This window comes from Amblyomma mixtum, chromosome 8 (genome assembly GCF_055824585.1).
Source record: "Amblyomma mixtum isolate Tamu chromosome 8, ASM5582458v1, whole genome shotgun sequence".
Taxonomy (NCBI): Eukaryota; Metazoa; Arthropoda; class Arachnida; order Ixodida; family Ixodidae; genus Amblyomma; species Amblyomma mixtum.
The window spans coordinates 121,972,696-121,992,925 of NC_143019.1; the positions used below are offsets into that span (position 1 = coordinate 121,972,696).

The 20,230-nt window shown below is 45.8% G+C and overlaps 1 protein-coding gene across 2 annotated transcripts in view; it reads right to left on the minus strand.

Annotated features, from left to right (window-relative positions):
• The window catches only part of LOC149334173 (DNA polymerase theta-like), a 107,962-nt gene that overhangs the window by 56,752 nt on the left and 30,980 nt on the right, over positions 1-20,230 (minus strand). For both annotated transcript variants that reach the window (XM_089555046.1, XM_089555047.1), the window contains 6 exons: positions 19,588-19,747; positions 15,614-15,710; positions 14,484-14,622; positions 10,042-10,267; positions 3,702-3,854; positions 1,555-1,767 (listed from right to left, as the gene is read on the minus strand). In XM_089555046.1, the coding sequence (XP_089411172.1) occupies positions 1,555-1,767; positions 3,702-3,854; positions 10,042-10,267; positions 14,484-14,622; positions 15,614-15,710; positions 19,588-19,747 (988 nt within the window). The remainder of the gene's footprint in view (positions 1-1,554; positions 1,768-3,701; positions 3,855-10,041; positions 10,268-14,483; positions 14,623-15,613; positions 15,711-19,587; positions 19,748-20,230) is intronic.

Consider the following 20,230-nt stretch of genomic DNA (forward strand, 5'->3'; position numbering starts at 1 on the left):
CATGGCATTCCTTGGCCAAGCTGCCATTGCACCATTAAAATCCGCAATCTCCGTCATTATTTTTCGCTTCAAAATAGGCGAGTAGCTTTTAAGGTTACGGTATTCTGAAATTAGGAGCAGTAACTGATAATGCATTCCAGAGCAGCAATAACTTCTACAGTACACAGCCATTCAAAACACGCCAGTCATAAATGTTAAGCCAGCTTCACCATGATTCTGAATGCTTTACTAATGCTGGAAAAGCAAATTTTGAAAACAGGAGCTTATATTTGTTGTTTGTGCATCTTATGTAGCAGAATATGCTCACATTGCTCCCATAAGAACACTATGTTTGGCTGTGAACCAGCCAGATGCAAGTTTACCTTTATTTTTCCCAAATGGCCAGGCCAGCGACTCTATGATTAGAGCAACGTGGGGGAGGCCAATTTAAAGAATTACGAAAAGCGTCTCTATATACCAGAGCAAAGAGACAACGAACGCAAATGTAATAAATGACAACAGTTCACCTGGCAAGAAAACAGATGCACAAACATCAAACTGCAATCTCAGTGAACAGTGGAGAAAATACATTGCCCTTCCTTCCTTATTTCTCTGAAGCTTCGGTAATTTTGTTCTGAACAAAACTACATTTGTGGGTCAGCGCTTCAGCCTTTGTCTGTCCTCTACGTCTCTGCTATTCAGTTACACAGAATCAAATAGGTGCCTATTTCTAACAGAATTCAGCAGAATTTTTTCTTGATCCAATTAAGGGCAAACACTGGTCTTAGACCTATTTTTCTTATTTTTGGTCCAACCCCAATGAAACTGTACCGCCTTGCTCAGCTTTCTATACTGATTTCAACAATGAAATTACCTTTCTCATAAATTAGTCAGTTCTCAAGATAATTAATTTTAATTAGTCATTCATCAGTACCTCGGTGCAAAAAAAACTGCTCAATAAAAAAATCATTTTTAATCCATGGCTACATAGTATGGTGAGTAACGAGTGCAATAATCAAAACGATTTTTCCATTTTACCCTCATTAGTAATTTTACAGCACTTGGAATATCGATGTTCAAGGTGTGAATGTAATGCATCGGTAAACTTTGCGGAATTATAAACTTTTGAAGCGCGACTGAACAAATTTACTTTGATTATTGCACACAGCGTGCCTTCAGCTTTCGTTAGCAAAGAATGTAACATCTCTATCTGTCCTAAATGTTGAGATATCAACATACTAAGACAGCCAGATGTACGAAATTTCCATACCATTAAACTGTCTGCTGCTGCATAAATTCAGCCCACATGATGATCTGAAATTAATATTAAGGTCAAAATGTTGATTTCTTGAAGGAGAAAATTGGTACAGTTGGAAAATAATAGCTGTACATTCCACAAATGTTAGTTTCTGAAAATCGATTTTTTGGTCATATTTTGGTCTCAAAGACCAGTGCCCCCCTTTAACTGGATCCTGCAGAGAGATCAGTACCCGTAAAAAGCGTATGTACAATTCAGTGGCATGTCTTGCCCCCCACTTGACATGCCAATCACGCCAATCACGACACTCCACGCACCCTGTGTGTCCAGGCCCATGCGTCCTGCTCGCCCCACCATCTGGTGGTAGGAGAGAGAATCGATGGGGTTTCCCTGGAAGTTGGCCGACCGAATGATCACACGCCGTGCAGGCAAGTTGACCCCCGAGGACAGCGTCGTCGTCGCCACCAGGGCTCGTACCGCACCCTCCCGGAATGCTCCTTCCAGAAGGTCACGCTCCTCCAAGGTCAAGCCTGGGATGTGGCAGACACAAAAGAATTGTAATAAGGGAGTAATTACTCATTGACGTCCACCCAAGCGCAGCCATGCGGCTACAAAGGAGAGCTACACAGCTTTCTCAGAAACTTCGCAGTTAAAGAAAAGTTCGTCCTGGTCCGGGGTTCGAACCTGGGACCACCGCTTCACCGGAGCGGCTACTCTACCACTTGAGCTAACTGGTATGGCAAGCTTATTGTAGGGCGAGAGCGAATTGATCAATAACTCGAAGTGGGAACTGTGTTAACCAAATGTTTAGGGGGAATCCCCCAAGGTGGAGTAGATTTGTAATAAGGGAGTAATCACTCACTGACATCCACCCAGTGGACATCAATGAGTAATTACTCCCTTGTACAAATCTACTCCACCTTGGGGGATTCCCCCTAAACATTTGGTCAAAACAAAAGAATTATGAGCAATGGGTGAGGTATTTCTGGCAGTGAGATTTCAAGGAGTCATGAATTACGCTTGCCTAGCAACAAGCCAGCTGGGGGTGCATATTTAAAACAAACAAAGACATAAAGAGAAAAGAGGGCAATAACACCAACACTCTGACCAGTTAACCCATGAAATCCTAGACACTTATCACATTTTGGAAAGAGGAAATACAGTAGAATCTAGATGATATGAATCTCATGGGGTTGCGGAAAAGTTTGTATCATCCAAAATAAACAAGATCTGTATGCAGCAGTATGGTAAATCCATCCAAGCAGATGTATTCACAGGATTTATTTACGGTCACATGGCCACATTTCACTACTCTCAGTGCATACAGTGCGACTGGCGATCAAGTTACAGTAAAGCGCAGGCCATGCGCTGCCAATCACTGCTGACTGCACATATAGTAGCACGACTAGCGATCGCGCAGTCGGCATTGTGCGAGCCACACTTAATGCTCAAGGGTGCAGTCACAGTGGCTCAAGTGTTTGTATCATCAGCAGTGGCGTGGAAGAGTGTTCGAAACATCTAAAATTGTGCAAATTGTACACAACGCACTATACAGCAGGGAAATTTTAGGAATTTGTATTATTCTGAAATTCGTCTCAACCGTGTTCGTATCATTGAGGTTCGACTATATATTTGCGTCCACTGGCCTCCTGTCTCTCTTACAACAAAAGAGATAACATTTCCTCAGTCCAGATCTAGCTAGTGGTGCACTTTACTTGTGGCTGCTCTCCATCTTTTGCTTTCTAGCTGTCAGCTCTCATTTCTTCGCCATTGTGACTTTCAGTCTCTAAGCTTTTTTTCATTTTCCAGTGTTTGTCATCCACTGCAGTCATTTGAGGCATGCGCATTGTACATGATGAAAACTTGCATACATCTTGAATGATGTTATGTAGAGTATAGCTGTTAGTCAACACCTGAGTGTCATTTCATGGCAGCTGTTTTTACGCTCATTTTAGTGCTGTTCTTTGAGATGAAAAACAGAGAAAAGGAACGACTCCATACCCACTCAGAACTGTACGTGCACACAAAGAACTGAGCAGACAAAAAACACATGCCGGCACATGAAGCTGTTGTCAGTCACAAGTTCACATCAGAGTGCTGCTCATTTTAGCAGCTAGAACACCATGGAAATGGAAGACAGATTGAAGCAAAACAGGCTGCTGTCCGCGTTGCTCTTGCAAGCCAAGTGCTACTTTTTTTTGAGACACTCAAAGCTTGAATAAAAAGCTGCAAGATTAAACTACTAGGAGTGGGTGAATGCTCCAGCCTCCTCTGTGTTCAAAGTGTTCACACATTGCAGAGACAGGTAGATGGGTGTGTGATTGAGAGACATTTCAAGGCCCCTTCCCAAGACTGTGCGCCAGCTTCCAGGCATCAGAAACAGCCAATTTAGAACCCTGCCATGCTGCCACACTTTAATAGTTCCACGCTTTAAATGCAGGGCAGTGGGGGAGGCCTGTCTCACCTGCGTGGTGGAAGCCCACCTGCATGCAGAGGCATGAAGCCAGCGCAGGGTCCATGGCCCCCGGGGTGGACCGCAGGCGCTGCACCAGGCTCTTCCCCGTCTCTGCACTCGTCCTTAGGCGCAGCCGCTCTGCCAGCTCCCCGTGGGGCTCACCTGTGCAGGAGAATTGCACTCCGTCAAGCACACAGGGCAAGGACGCACTGAGCATCGGCCAGAACAGCAGCAGCCAAAGGATGATCATCATCATCATCAGCCTGACTACGCCCAGTGCAGAGCAAAGGCCTCTCCCATGTCTCTCTAATTAACCCTGTCCCTTGCCAGTTGCGGCCACCGTGTCCCTGCAAACTCATTAATCCCATCCGCCCACCTAACTTTCTGCCGCCCCCTGCTACGTTTGCCTTCCCTTGGAATCCACTCTGTTACCCTTAGGGACCAGCGGTTATCTTGCCTTCGCATTACATGACCTTCCCTGGCCCACTTCTTCCTCTTGATTTCAACCAGGATGTCATTAACCCACGTTTGTTCCCTCACCCACTCTGCCCTCTTCCGGTCTTTTAACGTTACACCTATTCATATTAATATCATATAGTGGTGACATTTGTAGCTTAGTCATGGACAGCTAGCTCAGGCATGACTAAGGCCTCTAACTGTCTGCAGCAGAAAACTATAAATTTCACAGATGTAGAATAAAGAGTCCACAAAATTCTGCAGATACAGGAAGTGCAACATGCATGAAAGTGTAGTGCCGCCACACGTGCCAGGCTTTGGAAGGTGAAGAAGTGATGAGCGCTGCCAGGTAGAATGTCCATGCTGTCTCGCAGAGCTGACGCATCCGTCAGCTGGCTGCCGCTTTCTTCACTTGGCATTGTGGGGCTCCTTCAATGAATGTGAAACACTCTCCACAACTGGTGACTGCGGACTGCCCAGACATTCGAAGCAAGCAACCAAGTCGACTTCACCTCCCCAGCCATTCCTTCGCTACCTGATGCACCACTGCCACATCACACAGGGCCCCATTCAGCCAAGGCAAGTCTGTCCTAATGCCGTGCAGTCAGACCGATTTCCCTGAGCTACAAGAATTAGCATCTTTTTATGACCCCCACTCTGGTTTGCAACGCTCGAGTCCATTTGTACATTCACGGCATCGCCAGCCAAGCCACCCTCCAGTTCTATGTTGCCAAGAAGTGTCTTCCTTGTGGCTTGTTCCAGTGTCTCAGCTTGTCACCTCATGGGCACACCCTATACGATGACCTCAAGGCAGCTACCAGGAAATATGGTTTTCTCCCGGAACACAGCCAGATTCAGAGCATGCCAAGAGGGGACAGCGGAGCCAGTGCTGTCTCGTGAGCAGTCCTTTTGCACTATGACGCCTTCCATTCAAACTACCATCGTAGACTCGTTGCCACGCATGTCTCAGGACTTGGTGTCACTGGATCCACACTGTCACAAGTTCAGTGATCATGCGAAGTGATCACAGAGTCATGAAAATAAAGGAGTGACCAAACACTCTTCATGCTGCTTATCTTCCACCCATTTTCTGAGCTGTGTGCTTGACAGACCCAGCTGCCTACCCATCGCTACCATCCATTCCAATTCCACACTTCTATGAGAACACTTTAAGTAACAAACTAGAAGCCCACCAAAAGAAAATCCCGTTAGTGTACAACACCCCTGAAATATGTATCACGACACAGTTCAAGACATCAACAAGTCTTCTTCTCCGTTAACCAAGTTTCCTTTCCATCAAACATCCCGTTGTGGATTCCAGTTAATTATCACCAGTTTGGTGGTCACGCAAGTTATCACAGAGTCATGTCAATGAGGGGATGGCTGTTCGATGCCCAGCGTAGCTGGTAAGCAAACATAGCGAATGAGACAGAGGCGTGTTAAGAGGTAACAACAAAAGAATGTTTACAGATTTGAAACGAAGAATACAAAAGCTTTTACAGGAGGTGAGTGGACATTCCACAAAAGAATTGCCACTGAGAGTTACTGTATTAAATGCACTGAATTGATTTATACACTGGAATAAGCAACTGTCTACACAGACAGGGCGAAAGTGAGAGTCCAATGAGCAAAAGTCGCAAAGAAAGTTCAGAAGGGGAGCGAACATACAGTTGACCAGGAAGTGCGGCAGCAGTCCATGCACAAAAAAACAGGCAGGGCAGCCCCCGAAGGCAACAGTCCTTCCAGAGCAGCTTGCAGTTTTTGGGCATGCACTGCAGCAGCTAGGGATTCCGGCAGCATGTGACAGTGGCTTTCCCTCCAAGAAGCGGACTGAAGCTGGTGCCAATTTGGCGCCTTTGTAAGTCATCGGCGCTAGCGGACGAGGCACTCACGGACTCTGGTTTACACACACAGTCAGTGTCCAAACAGCACACACCAAAAAGCGCACAAAGTAGCTCACACACGAAAGAGACAACACATAGGCAGCTAAATTCTAATACTGCATGGCATACTGAAGTATGAAAAAAAAAAAATTAACGAAAAACTAAAAGAAGCCTAGGCTTTCATTCTGGATTGGGTGACTTGGGAACAGGAAAAGTAAGACACAGCCCAGACATATACACCCACAACTTCTGGCCTGCTAGGGGTGGCTTTGAGCTGGGAAAAGCTAAGAGATAACCGAAACAAGCAGCACGTATGTCCCTGCTAGTGCACAGCGATGGGGTGATCTAACTAGAAGAAACTACGACAACTGAAACAGCATTCATGTACCCATGCTCTTCCAGAGACAGATAGAGGCTACAGGGACATACTGCTATGTTTAAAGAAATGCAGATATATAGATAGATAGATGATAGATACAGAGAGGGGGGAAAGGCAAAGATGTTAACCAGAAAGGTTTCCGGTTTGCTACCCTGCAGAGGGGAAGGGAATGAGGGGATCAAAGAAGGAAGAGAGAAGGAACGGGAAACAGTCACAGTCTGTCAATCAAGGCAGTCTCGTAAAAAACAAAACACTGCCTTGTAAGCCTCTGTATGGCAGTTGAATGTTGTGGCTACGGACAGAGGATTTTGGCCTCACAGCCGAGGATCAAGGTGGTCCAGAGCACACCACAGCTTACGTCTTTCGTTAACGAAGACAGGGCACTCACACAAGAGATGAGTGATTGTCTCTTCACAGGGACAGTTTACACAAGAAAGGCTGTCGGTCATCGCGATCTGGAAAGCATACTGATTCGTGAAGGCAACGCCGAGTCATAGACGACACAGTAATGTTGCTTCACGACGCGCTATATCACACGGAAGACGGAGGCGCAGTCCAGTGCCCTGAGGCGACGGTTGCAGTACTCTCCTGTGTTCCTCGCCGAAAGTGTGAGCTCCAGCCTTAAAGAACGAAGCCCACACGTTGCATCAGCTCTCGTTACAGGGATATTGACAGGGATTCCTTCGTCATTGTGGGCAGAACGGGCAGCTTCGTCTGCCTGGTGATTTCCATGAATACCGCAGTGGCCTGGCAGCCACTGGAAAATTGTCATGTCCTTTTAATGTGGCGTCATGGTACAGCTTGCGGATTTCTGCAACGAGTTGTTCGTGTGACCCGCGGCGTAGTGCAGCTTGCAGGCCTTGAAGGGCTGCTTTAGAGTTGGTGAAAACTGTCCAGTCATGTGCAGATTCCTGACTGATGAATTGGAACTGCAGCCCATACATCAATTTTATATAAACATAACACAGGTAAATTAAAAGATGCCATCATTTCTGTGACATGCCCCAATCTTCTGACTCCTCATCACACCCACGTGTCTCAATGGCTGAGGTTCTCCTGCACAACAGTGAGACGTCTATGGATTCCTGTATCCCAATATCACCTGCCATCAGCCGTAGATGTGATGTCGATCAATTGTCTGGATCAATTGCCAGCGCACCGCTCCGCCCAGTTTGAAAGCAGTGAGTATGAAACAGTTTGCGCAATTTTCCTAGTTTGTATCAGCATGGTGCAGCTTATCTGGTTTGGCGCAATTTGTTGCACTTCGCACAGGGGTATTGTCACCGCATTTCAGAAATGGGAAGAAAAGTTAGTACTCATTTTTATGAAGTGGCAACTTTGAAACCCTGTAACTCATGTTTGATGATAGGCAGGATGACAATTTTACTTCTACTGCATTCCATCATGTCAAGAGAAACTAATGGCATGAATTTTTAGCAAGTTCCTTGCAGAAAAATTGCTGTCAACAAAAACTTGCATAGCATATTATATAAGTTCACAAGGACTTGTTATACATGTAGTTAATTACCAGATTTGAAATCAGTATGCAAAAATACACGCTCATTTCATAATTGTGCCCTTGTTAACAAAAATCTTTTTTTTTATGCCCCCTTGCCCCCTTAATCTCAGCATCATCGAAAAGACTCTGCTGACTCACATAAAAATCAGAGCATTTTTTTTTCTTGCAGAAACGTGGAGGCTAACAAAGAGGGTTCAGCTTAGGTTAAGGACAAGGCAGTGAGCTATGGAAAGAAAAATGATAGGTGTAACGTTAAGAGATGGGAAGCGGGCGGAATGGGTGAGGGAACAAACGCGGGTTAACAACATCCTAGTTGAAATCCAGAGGAAGAAATGGGCTTGGGCAGGGCATGTAACGCGAAGGCAAGATAACCGCTGGTCCTTAAGGGTAACGGAGTAGATTCCAAGAGAAGACAAGCGTAGCAGGGGGCGGCAGAAAGTTAGGTGGGTGGATGAGATTAAGTAGTTTGTGGGGATACGGTGGCCGCAACTGACAAAGGACAGGGTTAATTGGAGAGGCATGGGAGAGGCCCTTGCACTGCAGTGGGTGTAGGCAGGCTGATGATGATGATGACGATGATGCATTTTTTCATGCACAAGTTCTGAAGCTCCAGCACCTTCCTTTTCTGATGTGCCCGCTGATTTTCTGCTTCCGACTTTTTCTGCTGCATCTTACTGATTGCGTGTAGGCATCCCAGGCAATTTTTTGCCACCTCATAAGAAATTTACAATAGCTTAGCTGCTTCAGCATGCTGTTGACCTGGAGATGTGCTTTGAGCTTTCCAGAGGAGTTTTCAGTGCTGCTTCACCCATTGTTGCCATACTGGTCGTCTTCTAGCACAGCATCTGTTTTGCTCTATGCGGATCGCTGAAGCCCACTCTCAGAGCCCACCGCATGTAATCCACATTTTCAGGCCAGGCAGGCTGAAATTTGCATTTTCCACCTTGCATGGCATTCTAATTCGCACCACACAGCACAATGCATAAACACAAATGAGTGCTGCAATGTCAACTGTGTTTTGTAACTTCAAGGGTCAGTGTCACTAGCGTTGAAAACAGCACAGCGTTCCTTGGAGGGAACAGTGGAAGACGGCCGGGAAAACAAGCACCCTTGCTGCCCGAGAGATCGAAGTTGAAGTTGAAAGCTTATTAAGGAATCCGAACAAAGTTGAAAGCGTATAGAGCAAGAGGTCTCATGGTACAAGACCGCGGGCGGGACCTCGCATGAAAATAAGTTTCAATCAGCAACAAAATAGAAAATACACAACACATTAGTTAGCGACGCAGAGAATAAATAGATAGATACATAGTGTAATATGAGTTACCGAAATATTTAAATACACAGCATATAATGCAGGAGAATGAACAATAAAACACTCACAGATGCCGAGATACATAGGATCAATAACAAAAAAAAAAAAAAATCACACATTGTTATGATTCCTAAGAAAACGATGTGATTTTGGTTGGTTCCACTTCAAGACTCATTTGTTCGCAATAATTTGTGTTTCCTTGTTTAAACACATAGAAAATAAAGGAAACTGGGGAACAGGATCTATCGTGGGTGCAGCACAAACAAGACCAAGGATGAAGCAAGAAGACTACACAGATGAGCCCCAACCCGAAACTGGGTTTTTTATTGAAAGGAGCAAACATATATACATAATAATCACGTGGAAATACAGAGCAAAGAGCATTGGTCCAGCATTATTGTGTATATATGTTTGTTCCTTTCAATAAAAAACTCAAGTTTCGAGTTGGGGCTCGTCTGTGTAGTCTTCTTGCTTCATCCTTAGTCTTGTTTGCGCTGTACCCCCCACGATGAATTGCTACAAACTCGCCCAGCTATCCATGCTTCTTCTTTTTGGGGACTAGGAGCAGGAAGCGTGTCTCGAAGGATCTGTGGCCTCTTAGAGGCAGAAAGTGAGAAACTGTGACAGTGGTCACCTTGGTCTGGCCATTGTAGCTTCGGATTTTACATGTTCTCTCCATTTCTTCCACTGTTCAATCCGAAGGGTGCTCCAAGTCGCCATAGAGTCTCGCTATATGGTATGGAATCGCACTGCCAACGTACTCTGTGCTCGTCAGACAGGCAAGAAGAGACTCCACTCACCCGACCCACTGGCAGCGGCCGTGACCAACTGGCGCACGCAGCGTGCCAGCGAGGCGGCCAGGGCCTCACACCAGCGGCGTGTGGGGCAGAATACGAGCAGGGCGTGTCCCTCGGCCCAGCTCTCGAGGCAGAGGGCCAGCAGACCCTCGGGGTCGTCCGCTCTGCTGGAGGCCGGAAGATGACGCACGGGCCGCAGGTTGGGCCCCTCGCACAGCGCCTGGCCAAGCTGCAGTTGTGTATACACACACAGGCGTACAGACCATGCGACGCAATGCACCCTGTCTTCAAACATGCACCATACGAGTGGAGCGCAGTGGGCTAGTGTACACTGAAGTACAGGCAATTCGCAGTGCTCATATGTTCGAGCAAAGTTCTCAGTTTTCCACTTGCATGCAGTCTTTTTTTTTTTTTAACAGCGATGCTCTTTAAGCTGGAGGTTGTTCTCTTAGTAGTGCGCAGCGGTGGTAATGAGGTCACCCACGGACACCTGACACCCCCTGGTGGAGCGGACGACAGCTGTTGTATTAGTTGTCGTCTGCTCCGACAGGGGCCGTCAGGCGTCCATGGGTGGTACTGAAATAAACACTTGTACGTACTGATGATTGAGTGTTCGTTGATCTTGGGGGCCCAATGGGCGTTGAACCTCCCCTGGACATCCTGGGGACATTCAGGATCTCTTCAGGACGTCCAAGAGACATTCAGTGCCCATTGGGGGGGTGTAATATAGACGACAACAGATAGAAATGATGAGCATAATCACTGTTAACTTAGTCGTACCAAACTCAAACAGCATCGCTGTGTCATCAGTCTTACACGAGAGTGTAATCTGCCCTACAATTTTTCCTACACCTTTAAAATCTATTATAGAAGTAGGAACATAAAATTTTTCCCTGCGTGTTCCTTTCTTTGGAATGGTGCAAAAGACATTGGCAAACCCAGACCACCATACGGAGTTTACCTGTGCCTGGCAAATAATTTATAATCGACTTTCTTGCCAAATAGCGTTTAAGTTCCAGTTTTAGTCTCAACAGCTGAAAGGTGGCCATGACAACCCAGATAAGCTGAGACAACAAGGTTACACAAGGCATGCAAAGACCGCAATATAAATCACTTCTCCATCACTCTACTGCCTTACAGCTTTCACGTCAGCCCAACCCAAATGGTCGGCAGCCCAACAAATGAACAAGCAGCAATTGCGTCACTACTTCTGCATGCATCACATGACATCAATGCTGTCTCAACTTGTCTGTGACATCATAGCCACTAGTCAGCCGATGAAACCACAACAAGAGAAAACACAAAATTTATAAATTATTCACAGGACTCGAGTGAAACTAGACATGTACGTAGGAATATCAAACTTATGGGTTGAAAGCGAATATAATAATAAAAATTGGTTGTTAATCGAATAATTTAGAATACATTTAAATTTCAATAAAGCGAGTTTAAACTAAAAAACAAACACTTTCCCCCAAAGCACACCAATTAAAAGAACCCATGGTAGTATTGCAAATTTTGTTCTCACCCATTATGATCATAATTTAGTATACCTGTAAGGCCTGCCAGGCATTAATTAAGGAAGGGGGAATCATATAGTAGCAGCAACAGCAGCAGTAATCTTGTTGCTAATACCTTGTCTACAATTCTTTGAACAACCTAATTTTGTTCAGTGCTTCTTAATGGAAAAGCACTACTTCATGAGGCCAAACCAGATCACCCAGTTTGTCTGAAGCTTGACCATGAGGGCAACCTTGGCCAAACCTTAAATAGATAAATAAAATAAATCATGCTCAACTGGGACTTGAACCTGTGGTGATGCAAACAGATCAGCTTTGTAGGCCCCTGCACGAGAGCACTATGCTATCGCCGCAGCCGATCATGCCTCGTGTTAAACTCCAACACACTCTCGCGCTGTGCATAGCACATCGTCGTCTTCGTCAACTAACATTACTATCAAACTAAGACACACTCTTGTGCTGTGCATTGCACACTGTCGTCTTCATCAACTTAACACTGCTATCAAACTAATATCGTCGTCACACATGCTGACAACCCAGCAAAGCAAAACCATGAGCCAGCCAGGCACAGATTTTTTTTATTCCCCTTCCTGCAACAACCTCCTGCGTGAGGCAAGCAGTATGTTGAAATAAGCAAATAAATACATAAATAAACTGTGCAATATCAGCTGCTTGTTCCTCCCTTGCCATTCTGCCCCCCGGGGCATGCTAAGCTAAGAGTTCCAGTGAATTAAGGGGGGATTCGGCAGCGTCATCATCATCATCAGCCTGACTATGCCCACCGCAGGGCAAAGGCCTCTCCCATGTCTCTCCAACTAACCCTGTCCTTCGCCAGCTCCGGCCATCGCATCCCCTTAGACTTCTTAATCTCATCCGCCCACCTAACTTTCTGCCGCCCCCTGCTACGTTTGCCTTCTCTTGGAATCCACTCTGTTACCCTTACAGACCAGCGGTTATCGTGCTTTCGCATTACATGCCCTGCCCAAGCCCATTTCTTCCTCTTGATTTCAACCAAGATGTCATTAACCTGCGTTTGTTCTCTCACCTACTCTCCCCGCTTCCGATCTCATCTCTTAAAGTTACACCTATCATTTTTCTTTCCACAGCTCGCTGGCTGCGTTGTCCTTAACTTAAAGTGAACCCTCTTCGTTAGCTTCCGTCAAAAATTTTTTACCATACCAGAAATAATTTTATGACTACTCTCATAAAATTTCACTGTTATATCTCCATGAAATTGTTTCCTAATGCATATTTTTCCTCTGAATCTTGAAAAAAGGCTGCACAGACAAGAAAATGTGGCAGAAGACTGGTCCAACATTCACTGTATTCCACTGGTGTGCTACAGGTCAACGCATTCTTAGAATTTTTTTTTTTCGGAAAGCACAAATTTTGGTTTGGAATTTTTGCGATCCGATCCGCTGTCCGTTGGCATATCTAAAGTGAAAAGAAAATTTTGTACAAAAAATTTAAGGTTCACAAATTTGAAAAACAAAGGATGGCTTGACCTGTACTATGGTCCTAGGAATGCAACAAAACAAACAGTGTCAAAATGGATAAAACGGGCGTGAAGAAATTTGCTTCGCAAAGCGATATCTAGGCAGAAAACCGTAGCGGAAAAAACCGGCCATTGTTTGAGCATTTCCCTGCAATGCAGAGGAGCCGCGGTTCACAAAACAATCCTTTTAGGGTACTTCCCGGTAGATTTCAGCAGAGGGGCAACAAAAAAAATGAGGCTTACAAGTGTATATAATAATTTTCAAAAAATCAATTAATTGGCCTTTTTTATTTCAAAGCTACATCGCCGCTTAAAACAACAAAGCAGTAATTGTACTGCAGTATTTGCACATCTCAGGCTACTTCAACTCAACTATGACATCACAGCTACTGTTAAGCTGCTGAAACTGAAACCGAAAGAATATGAGAGCAGGAATTCAGTAAGCTATTGCAATCCACATTGTGAACCATTTACAGGAATGTCCTAGGCATCGTTCAAAAGAAAACAAATCAAACAACTAAAACTTTGGTGTCCCCACTCCTTTGACATCCGCTGCTACAGCACAGCACATTGGAACTTTTGCATTTCACCTCCACCAAAATGCAGTCACCGCAACCAGGATTCCATCCTGTGGCTTCCTCTTCATCAGCTCAATGCCACAGCAACCGAACAACCACGGCAGATCAGATGTGGGGACGCGCTTTACTCGTCCCCTGTGGTTCGCTTCCCCGCACTGCATCCTCCTTACCCGAGTTAGTTACTTTAACTAGCAAGGAAGGGTGCCGGCGTCGCAGCGACATGAGCGCTACGGATGGCGTGTTTGCTGCGTGCAAGTGCGGGGGAGACAGCCCTCTTTGGCTGGGGATTTGGCCATGTTCGAACGTGTCGCGCGGCGCTCCGCTCTTTGCCAGCGGGTGACCTCGTGGTGGGAACATGCTCCCGCCAACTCGACCCGTCCAGCCTTGGAGCTTCCCTCTTGCCCTACCGTGGGCGAACGTTCGCTCGTAACCGTGCTGGTGAGTTGGACGTCCTCAATTCCTCAGCGTATCTTGTTGCTAGCTGGCGTTATTTATTGTTGTTTAGCCATAAATGCCTTGTTTGTGTCAGCCAGTGTGTCATTCCTTTGCTCCCTCAGACCAAGGCCCGCCGTGGTCGGCATGCGCTTGGTAGCGTACGCGATCACGGGGTGGGGTCTGGCAGTTTTGAAATGGGTCAGCCACGGTTGGGGGAAACGTATTTATCCCCCCAATTAAAACCGCCCAAACAGGCAAACAGTTGTACGCAGTGCACTCGCAGTTTCAATCCGCAAACACATGCTACACCACTCTGGCTGCCCCAGTCAGACAAGCGGAGCGGCCACAAGAACTGGCGTAAATTTCTAAGGAAGCCGGAGTTCCACAAACTTGGTGGGCTCAGGGTGTGCTCATCACCTTAAACAGCTGCCGCAGGGGCACGGGCCGGAAGTCGGTCTGGTAGAGGTCGGCATCCAGCCAGCGTGCCAGTGCACCCAGATTGGCCAGGGTGGCACTCATGGCCACCACCTGGACACCCCGGGGTCCCACCAGGCCCCTGCACACACCAGAGAGAGACGAGAACAACAGTGACGCAAAGAATCCTTGTGGTGAAGTGGAGAGGAAAAATCAGGCCCATAACCATTCAAATAGCAACACCACAGCCATAGCCACAGCCATGTGGCCCATGCCCATTCTTTGGATATAAGATATAAGCCAGCCTACACCTAACTCTGCAGTCCAGAAACAGCTGTGAAATTAACTCACTTTCACACCAAATGGCCTGCCTTTTTCTGAGCTTTCTTACTGCAGCTACTAATTTTGCACATGTGTCAGTAATCATTAGTTATGTCGTCTCTAGCTCTGTAGTTACAGAAAAAAAAAAAAATGAAAGCATGCAAGTACCTGGAAACATGTGCGACACAGTCTGCTCTCAGCTTTTACACTAGTTTGCATGGCTAGGCTGAATGAAGTGCACCTCATTTTCTTTTTCTGATCATGCACAAGTTAAAATGACTGTGACTGAATGCAATCAATGGGAGGGCTGCCTACGAACATGACTCAACAAAGCACTTCTTAGAAGGCAGCATATTATGTGGAAAAAATTTGGTTGACATGCCCTTTGCAAATGCCACAACGCAAACTGACTACCAAAAATAGACTGTGGTGTTTAGATCTCCCAGCATTTAATGCTTGTGTCACTTTTTCCTTGTTTGCTAAGCTTACACACACACACACACACACACACACACACACACCAATGAAAGACTGATCATTTCTTCTTGACAGACTTAAAAAACCCCACTCATTACAAAATATCCCGAAGCAAAGACATTAACAGACAAAAAGGTAGTACCCCTGTCAACCATTATAACTTGCGGTTACTGAAGCACCAACTTCTGGCACCAGCTGATCCACACCACTGCTACCAAGTGTTGCATGGGTGTTAGAGAAGACATCTGCTGCAAGTAGGGCATGCCCTCTACATTTTAATGGTTTGGCAACTGATTTTCCCGCACTCCAATTTATTTTATTTCTTTGAGCCGAACCTCTTCTGTGCATAGGCCACCTTGGTGAGCATCAGTTCCAGCAGGTAGCCCCGGTGGGCATCCCCAACCAGGTGGAGTTCATCCACCACCAGGATCCCTGCAAGAGACCAGACCATCTCACTCCACCTGTGCTTCAAGCATGCACGCACATACACACTGACAGAGAGCGAGAGAGAACAAGGCTATTTCGCTGAGTGAGGACTACACAAGCTGCTGACGCAGTAAAATATATAGCCAAAGGTGCAAACTATACACACTATGTGCCCACTGACAAGCATTGCAATCAAGTTGCATATTCAAGAAAACTTTGCGCAGAATAACACAAGATGGTTGGAGAAATATGCGGGGGGAACGCAAACTTACAACTGTATTTTCGGAAACTATACATTGCCTTAAGAAGGAGAAAGGGCGCAAGCGTACGATAGCCAGTGCAACATGTGTGGGAGCACATGGTACAGCAGATATTTATTTATTTATTTATTTACAATAATGCCAGTCCCATCAGGGACCATAGCAGGTGGGCGAACAAAAAATGACAAACATGATAAAAATTTGAGCAGTGCACTCTGGAATTCAAAAAAAAAAAAAAACCATCAGTGATAGGCACAAGACAATTCATACTCAGCGGAAATGCCCAGAAAGCTGGAACAAGAAAGCGGGTTATCTGCCCTTTCTGCTTCTTAAGGCAATGTATCGTTTCCAAGAATACAGTTCCAAGTTTGCGCTCGTGCATGTGTGCATGTTTCTCCCTCCGTCTTGTGTTATTCTGCACACAAAGTTTTCTTGACTATGTCGCTACACCAACTGGTTCAACGTTCTGCTCTACTAAGTCAAGTTGAACCCGAAGTCATAGCACTGGATGTGCCACCCTGTGAAGGTGCATTTAAGCATGTGGATACATGTACAACAGAATCTCAATGATACGATCACAACTGATAAGAATTTCAGGGTGATACGATTTTGCAAAGCTCCCTGGCCAGAGTACACTGTGTACAATGTGCAGAACTTTGGATGTTTTGAACGCTTTACCATGCCACTACGGATGGCATGAACTTGAGAGCCATGACCACACCCTTGAGCATCAAACGCTCCTCGCATACTGCTGACGCCGTGATAGGCAGTCACGCGATACACACTGCCAGTTAGCAATCCCTGACGTTGGCAGTGAGCATTGGCATGTAGCCCATAAATCGCTGATGTGATCACCAGTCACATCAGCGATTTCACATGGTGCACACTATGAGCTGTGAGCGGTGGCACAGCCATGAAGAAGCATGTCAGCCATAAAAGAACCTGCCCAAATTCACTTACCGCACTTTGTATACGACCTTTGTTGATGTTGAATGATACCCAAAGGAGAATGAAACTCCACTGGACGTTCATGGACGTTCACAGGACGTCCCACATGTCCCCAGGACATCCAAGGTAGCTTCAGTGCCCATTGGGTACTAACATCGGATCGTACGAATATTTTGCCCAACCTTGTGAGATTTATATCATCGACATTCTACTGTAGCTGCGAGACACAAACTACTGGCTCCACTTTTCCCACAAAGCAAAGATTGTGCTGGTGGCTATTTCTTAAAACGGTGTTGTTTGTCCACTTCCTGCCAACTACACTTGCACAAGACACAACCACTTCTAGGAACTGTCACCTCTAGCAATTTCTGTCTGACCAGGTATCCACAACACCTCGCTGCAAGCACTCTGGCCTACAGCTGTGCCCTATAAAATGGTAACGGCAACAGGTTTATATCAGGATAGTATAAGTAGCAACAGCTCCCTGTCTGTATGTACATGATCACTATCAACCTAACCATGCCCACTACAGTGCAAAGGCCTCTCGTGTGTCCTTCCTATTACCCTGCCCTGTGCCAGCTGCACGTACCTTTTCCCAGCAAACTTCCCAATCTAACCTGTCTAAATGACTATCTACCACCCCCTGCTATGCTTGCCTTCTCTTGGGATCCAGTCTGTTACCCTTTACAACCATTGGTTATCTTCCCTTTACATCACATGCCTCGTCCACGCCCATTTCCGGTTTTTTGATGTCAGTAGACAAACATGATATGTGTCACTTGACACTTACGCATCAGTAGAGGAGGTCAACATGACGAGAAAATAACATAGTGGCAGTACATAGAAAAGAACCAATACCTCTTACAAAAGGAATGGAAAATCCTTGCATCTCACAAGGCACATATGGCATATTCATTTCAAGGGTGTGGCATGACATTTAGTCTCAGGCAAGCCAGTATCTTGTCGGTTTTGAGAATAATGAGTTGTCAAAAAAAAGCATTCAAAACTCACCGAAATGAAAGCAACAGAGTTTTAGACCAGTAAAACGCACTGCACACTGTACTGGCTAGCAGTGATCTACAGCCAACTTCAAAATAGAAGGATTTGAAGCAAAGAATGCTTGGACTCAACATTGCACAGGTTCAGAGAAACTAGCCTAACAAAACCAAGGGGAAGTGCGCAGCGAAACCAGTGACGTGCCTATGCCCTTTGAAGGGGCTGTCAAAGTAAGGCTAGGGAAATTCCCGGTATGTTGCATCAAACAAAAGGCACACAGAGTAGATGCACTAAGTTTCAGACGGAAGAACAACAGAAATACAGCTATGGTAGTATAAGTAAATAAGTAAGGGTCGCTGGTAAATTCGGCGTTGAGGTCATTATTTCTGCACCGTGCAAGTTGTCGCGTTTGTGCAATTTAGCGAGAAAACATAAGCAAAAGAAGGTTGAGTGTGGCATTAACCACAGGAATAAGTTCGTACAGTGTACATGCAATGTCATTTATCAGATTCCCCTGAGTTGTGGTAGGTTCTACATAGGGCAAACTGGCCGCTGCGTCAACATTAGATTATTAGAGCGTGCAAATTCCTTAGATGATTCAAGGGGCAGCATCTGCCAAAGCATTGTAACACTTGCAAGCATGATGACAAAGATTGTAATCCGCTTTTCGACAGGACCAAGGTTATCGGACACTCGAGGGATAAGAAAGAACGGGAAATTATCGAAGCCTTGGAAATTGCGAGATTAGGGCCTGACAAATGTGTTAGCGATGCTTCAGTACACCTGTACCACAAGGAGTTGTAGTTTCTTGATTTCACGAGATGATTGTGGCTTTTGTTTTTGTGGTTGGTGTGCATGCGCTTTGCTATTGAAGGCAAGAGGAGTTGGTGGAATAAATCAGTTGTTAGTCTGCGTTTGTCCCGTGTGGTTCTTCTCTCTTGTCCCGTCCTTTTTTGCGCAGTTATTCTTTGTTCTCGTTCTCATAATGTCGTACCAACTAGCCCCCCCCCCCCACCACCACACTCTTCTATGGTTATCCCGCTAAAAGGACAGCAGTGATCTACGTCCAACTTCAAAATAGCCGATTTGAAGCAAAGAATGCTTAGACTAAACATTCCGCGGGATCAGAAAAATTTACCTGAAAAACCAAGGGGAAGTGCGCAGCGAAACCAGTGATGTGTCTACCCCCTTTAAAGGCTTTGTCAAAGCCAGGCTAGGGAAATTCCCGGTATTTTGCATAAAACAAAAGGCACACAGAGTAGATGCACTAAGTTTCAGATGTAAGAACAGAAACACAGCTATGGTTATCCCACTAAAAGCACAGCAGTAGTGCCAGACACACTGTGGCTCAATCGGCTTGTGCGCAGCCCTAGACTGCACTAGAATCCCTAGAAGCTACTACCCAATGGGCACAGAAATTCTCTAGGATGTCCCATGGACGTTCTAAATGTCCACAGAACGTCCAAGGGAGTTTCAGTGCCCACTGGGTAGACGGCCAGAATTCACTTTCTTCCTCAACGACTGCACTAGAAGCCCTAGAAGCTACTACCCAGTGGGCACTAAAATTCTCTAGGATGTCCCACGGACGTCCTAAACCTCCACAGGACATCCAAGGCAGTTTCAGTGCTCACTGAGTAGACGGCCAGAATTTACTTTCTTTCTGAACGCGATACACCCACCCAGTTCGCCCAGGGTGCCCTGGTCGAGCAGCATTCCGTTGAGGAGGCCATTGGCACGCTCGATGGTGCACACTGCCAGGTCCACCGCGGACAGCCCACCCGGGGGCCTCCGCTGGCCCAGGAAGCCACCCACACGCACACCACAGCCACCAAACAACTCCTGCACGCAGCATGGCAAAAGTCGCGTAACACTTGCACACTCGCTGGCAAAGCCCCACAACTCACAAACAACTCGGAAGATCATCAGGGACAGCTCTGAAGAATATTTTGATTCACGATGAGCAGTTCAGTCATGCTTACACTTACTTTATTCACTTCAAAACTTGCATTTTATCCAAACCCACTTTAGAAGGAAATAAGGACTTACGAAATTTCAACAAAAAAACTGATAATAAATGAACGAAAGGTACATACATACCTTGAAAGAAAAATGATCGAAGAAAAGCGGCAAAGTTGTGTAGCAAGAGCAAAAAATATAATAAACAAGTGCTTGAGGCGAGAAGACAGCTACCCTAATAAAATAATTAGTGCTAACACAATCTTCACAAGTAAAGTTTAAGAAAAAAACGAACAAATGCAATGTCACCGATTGAGCAAAGACAACACACACACAAAAAAAATGGTCAGCATTCCGTTAAGAGTA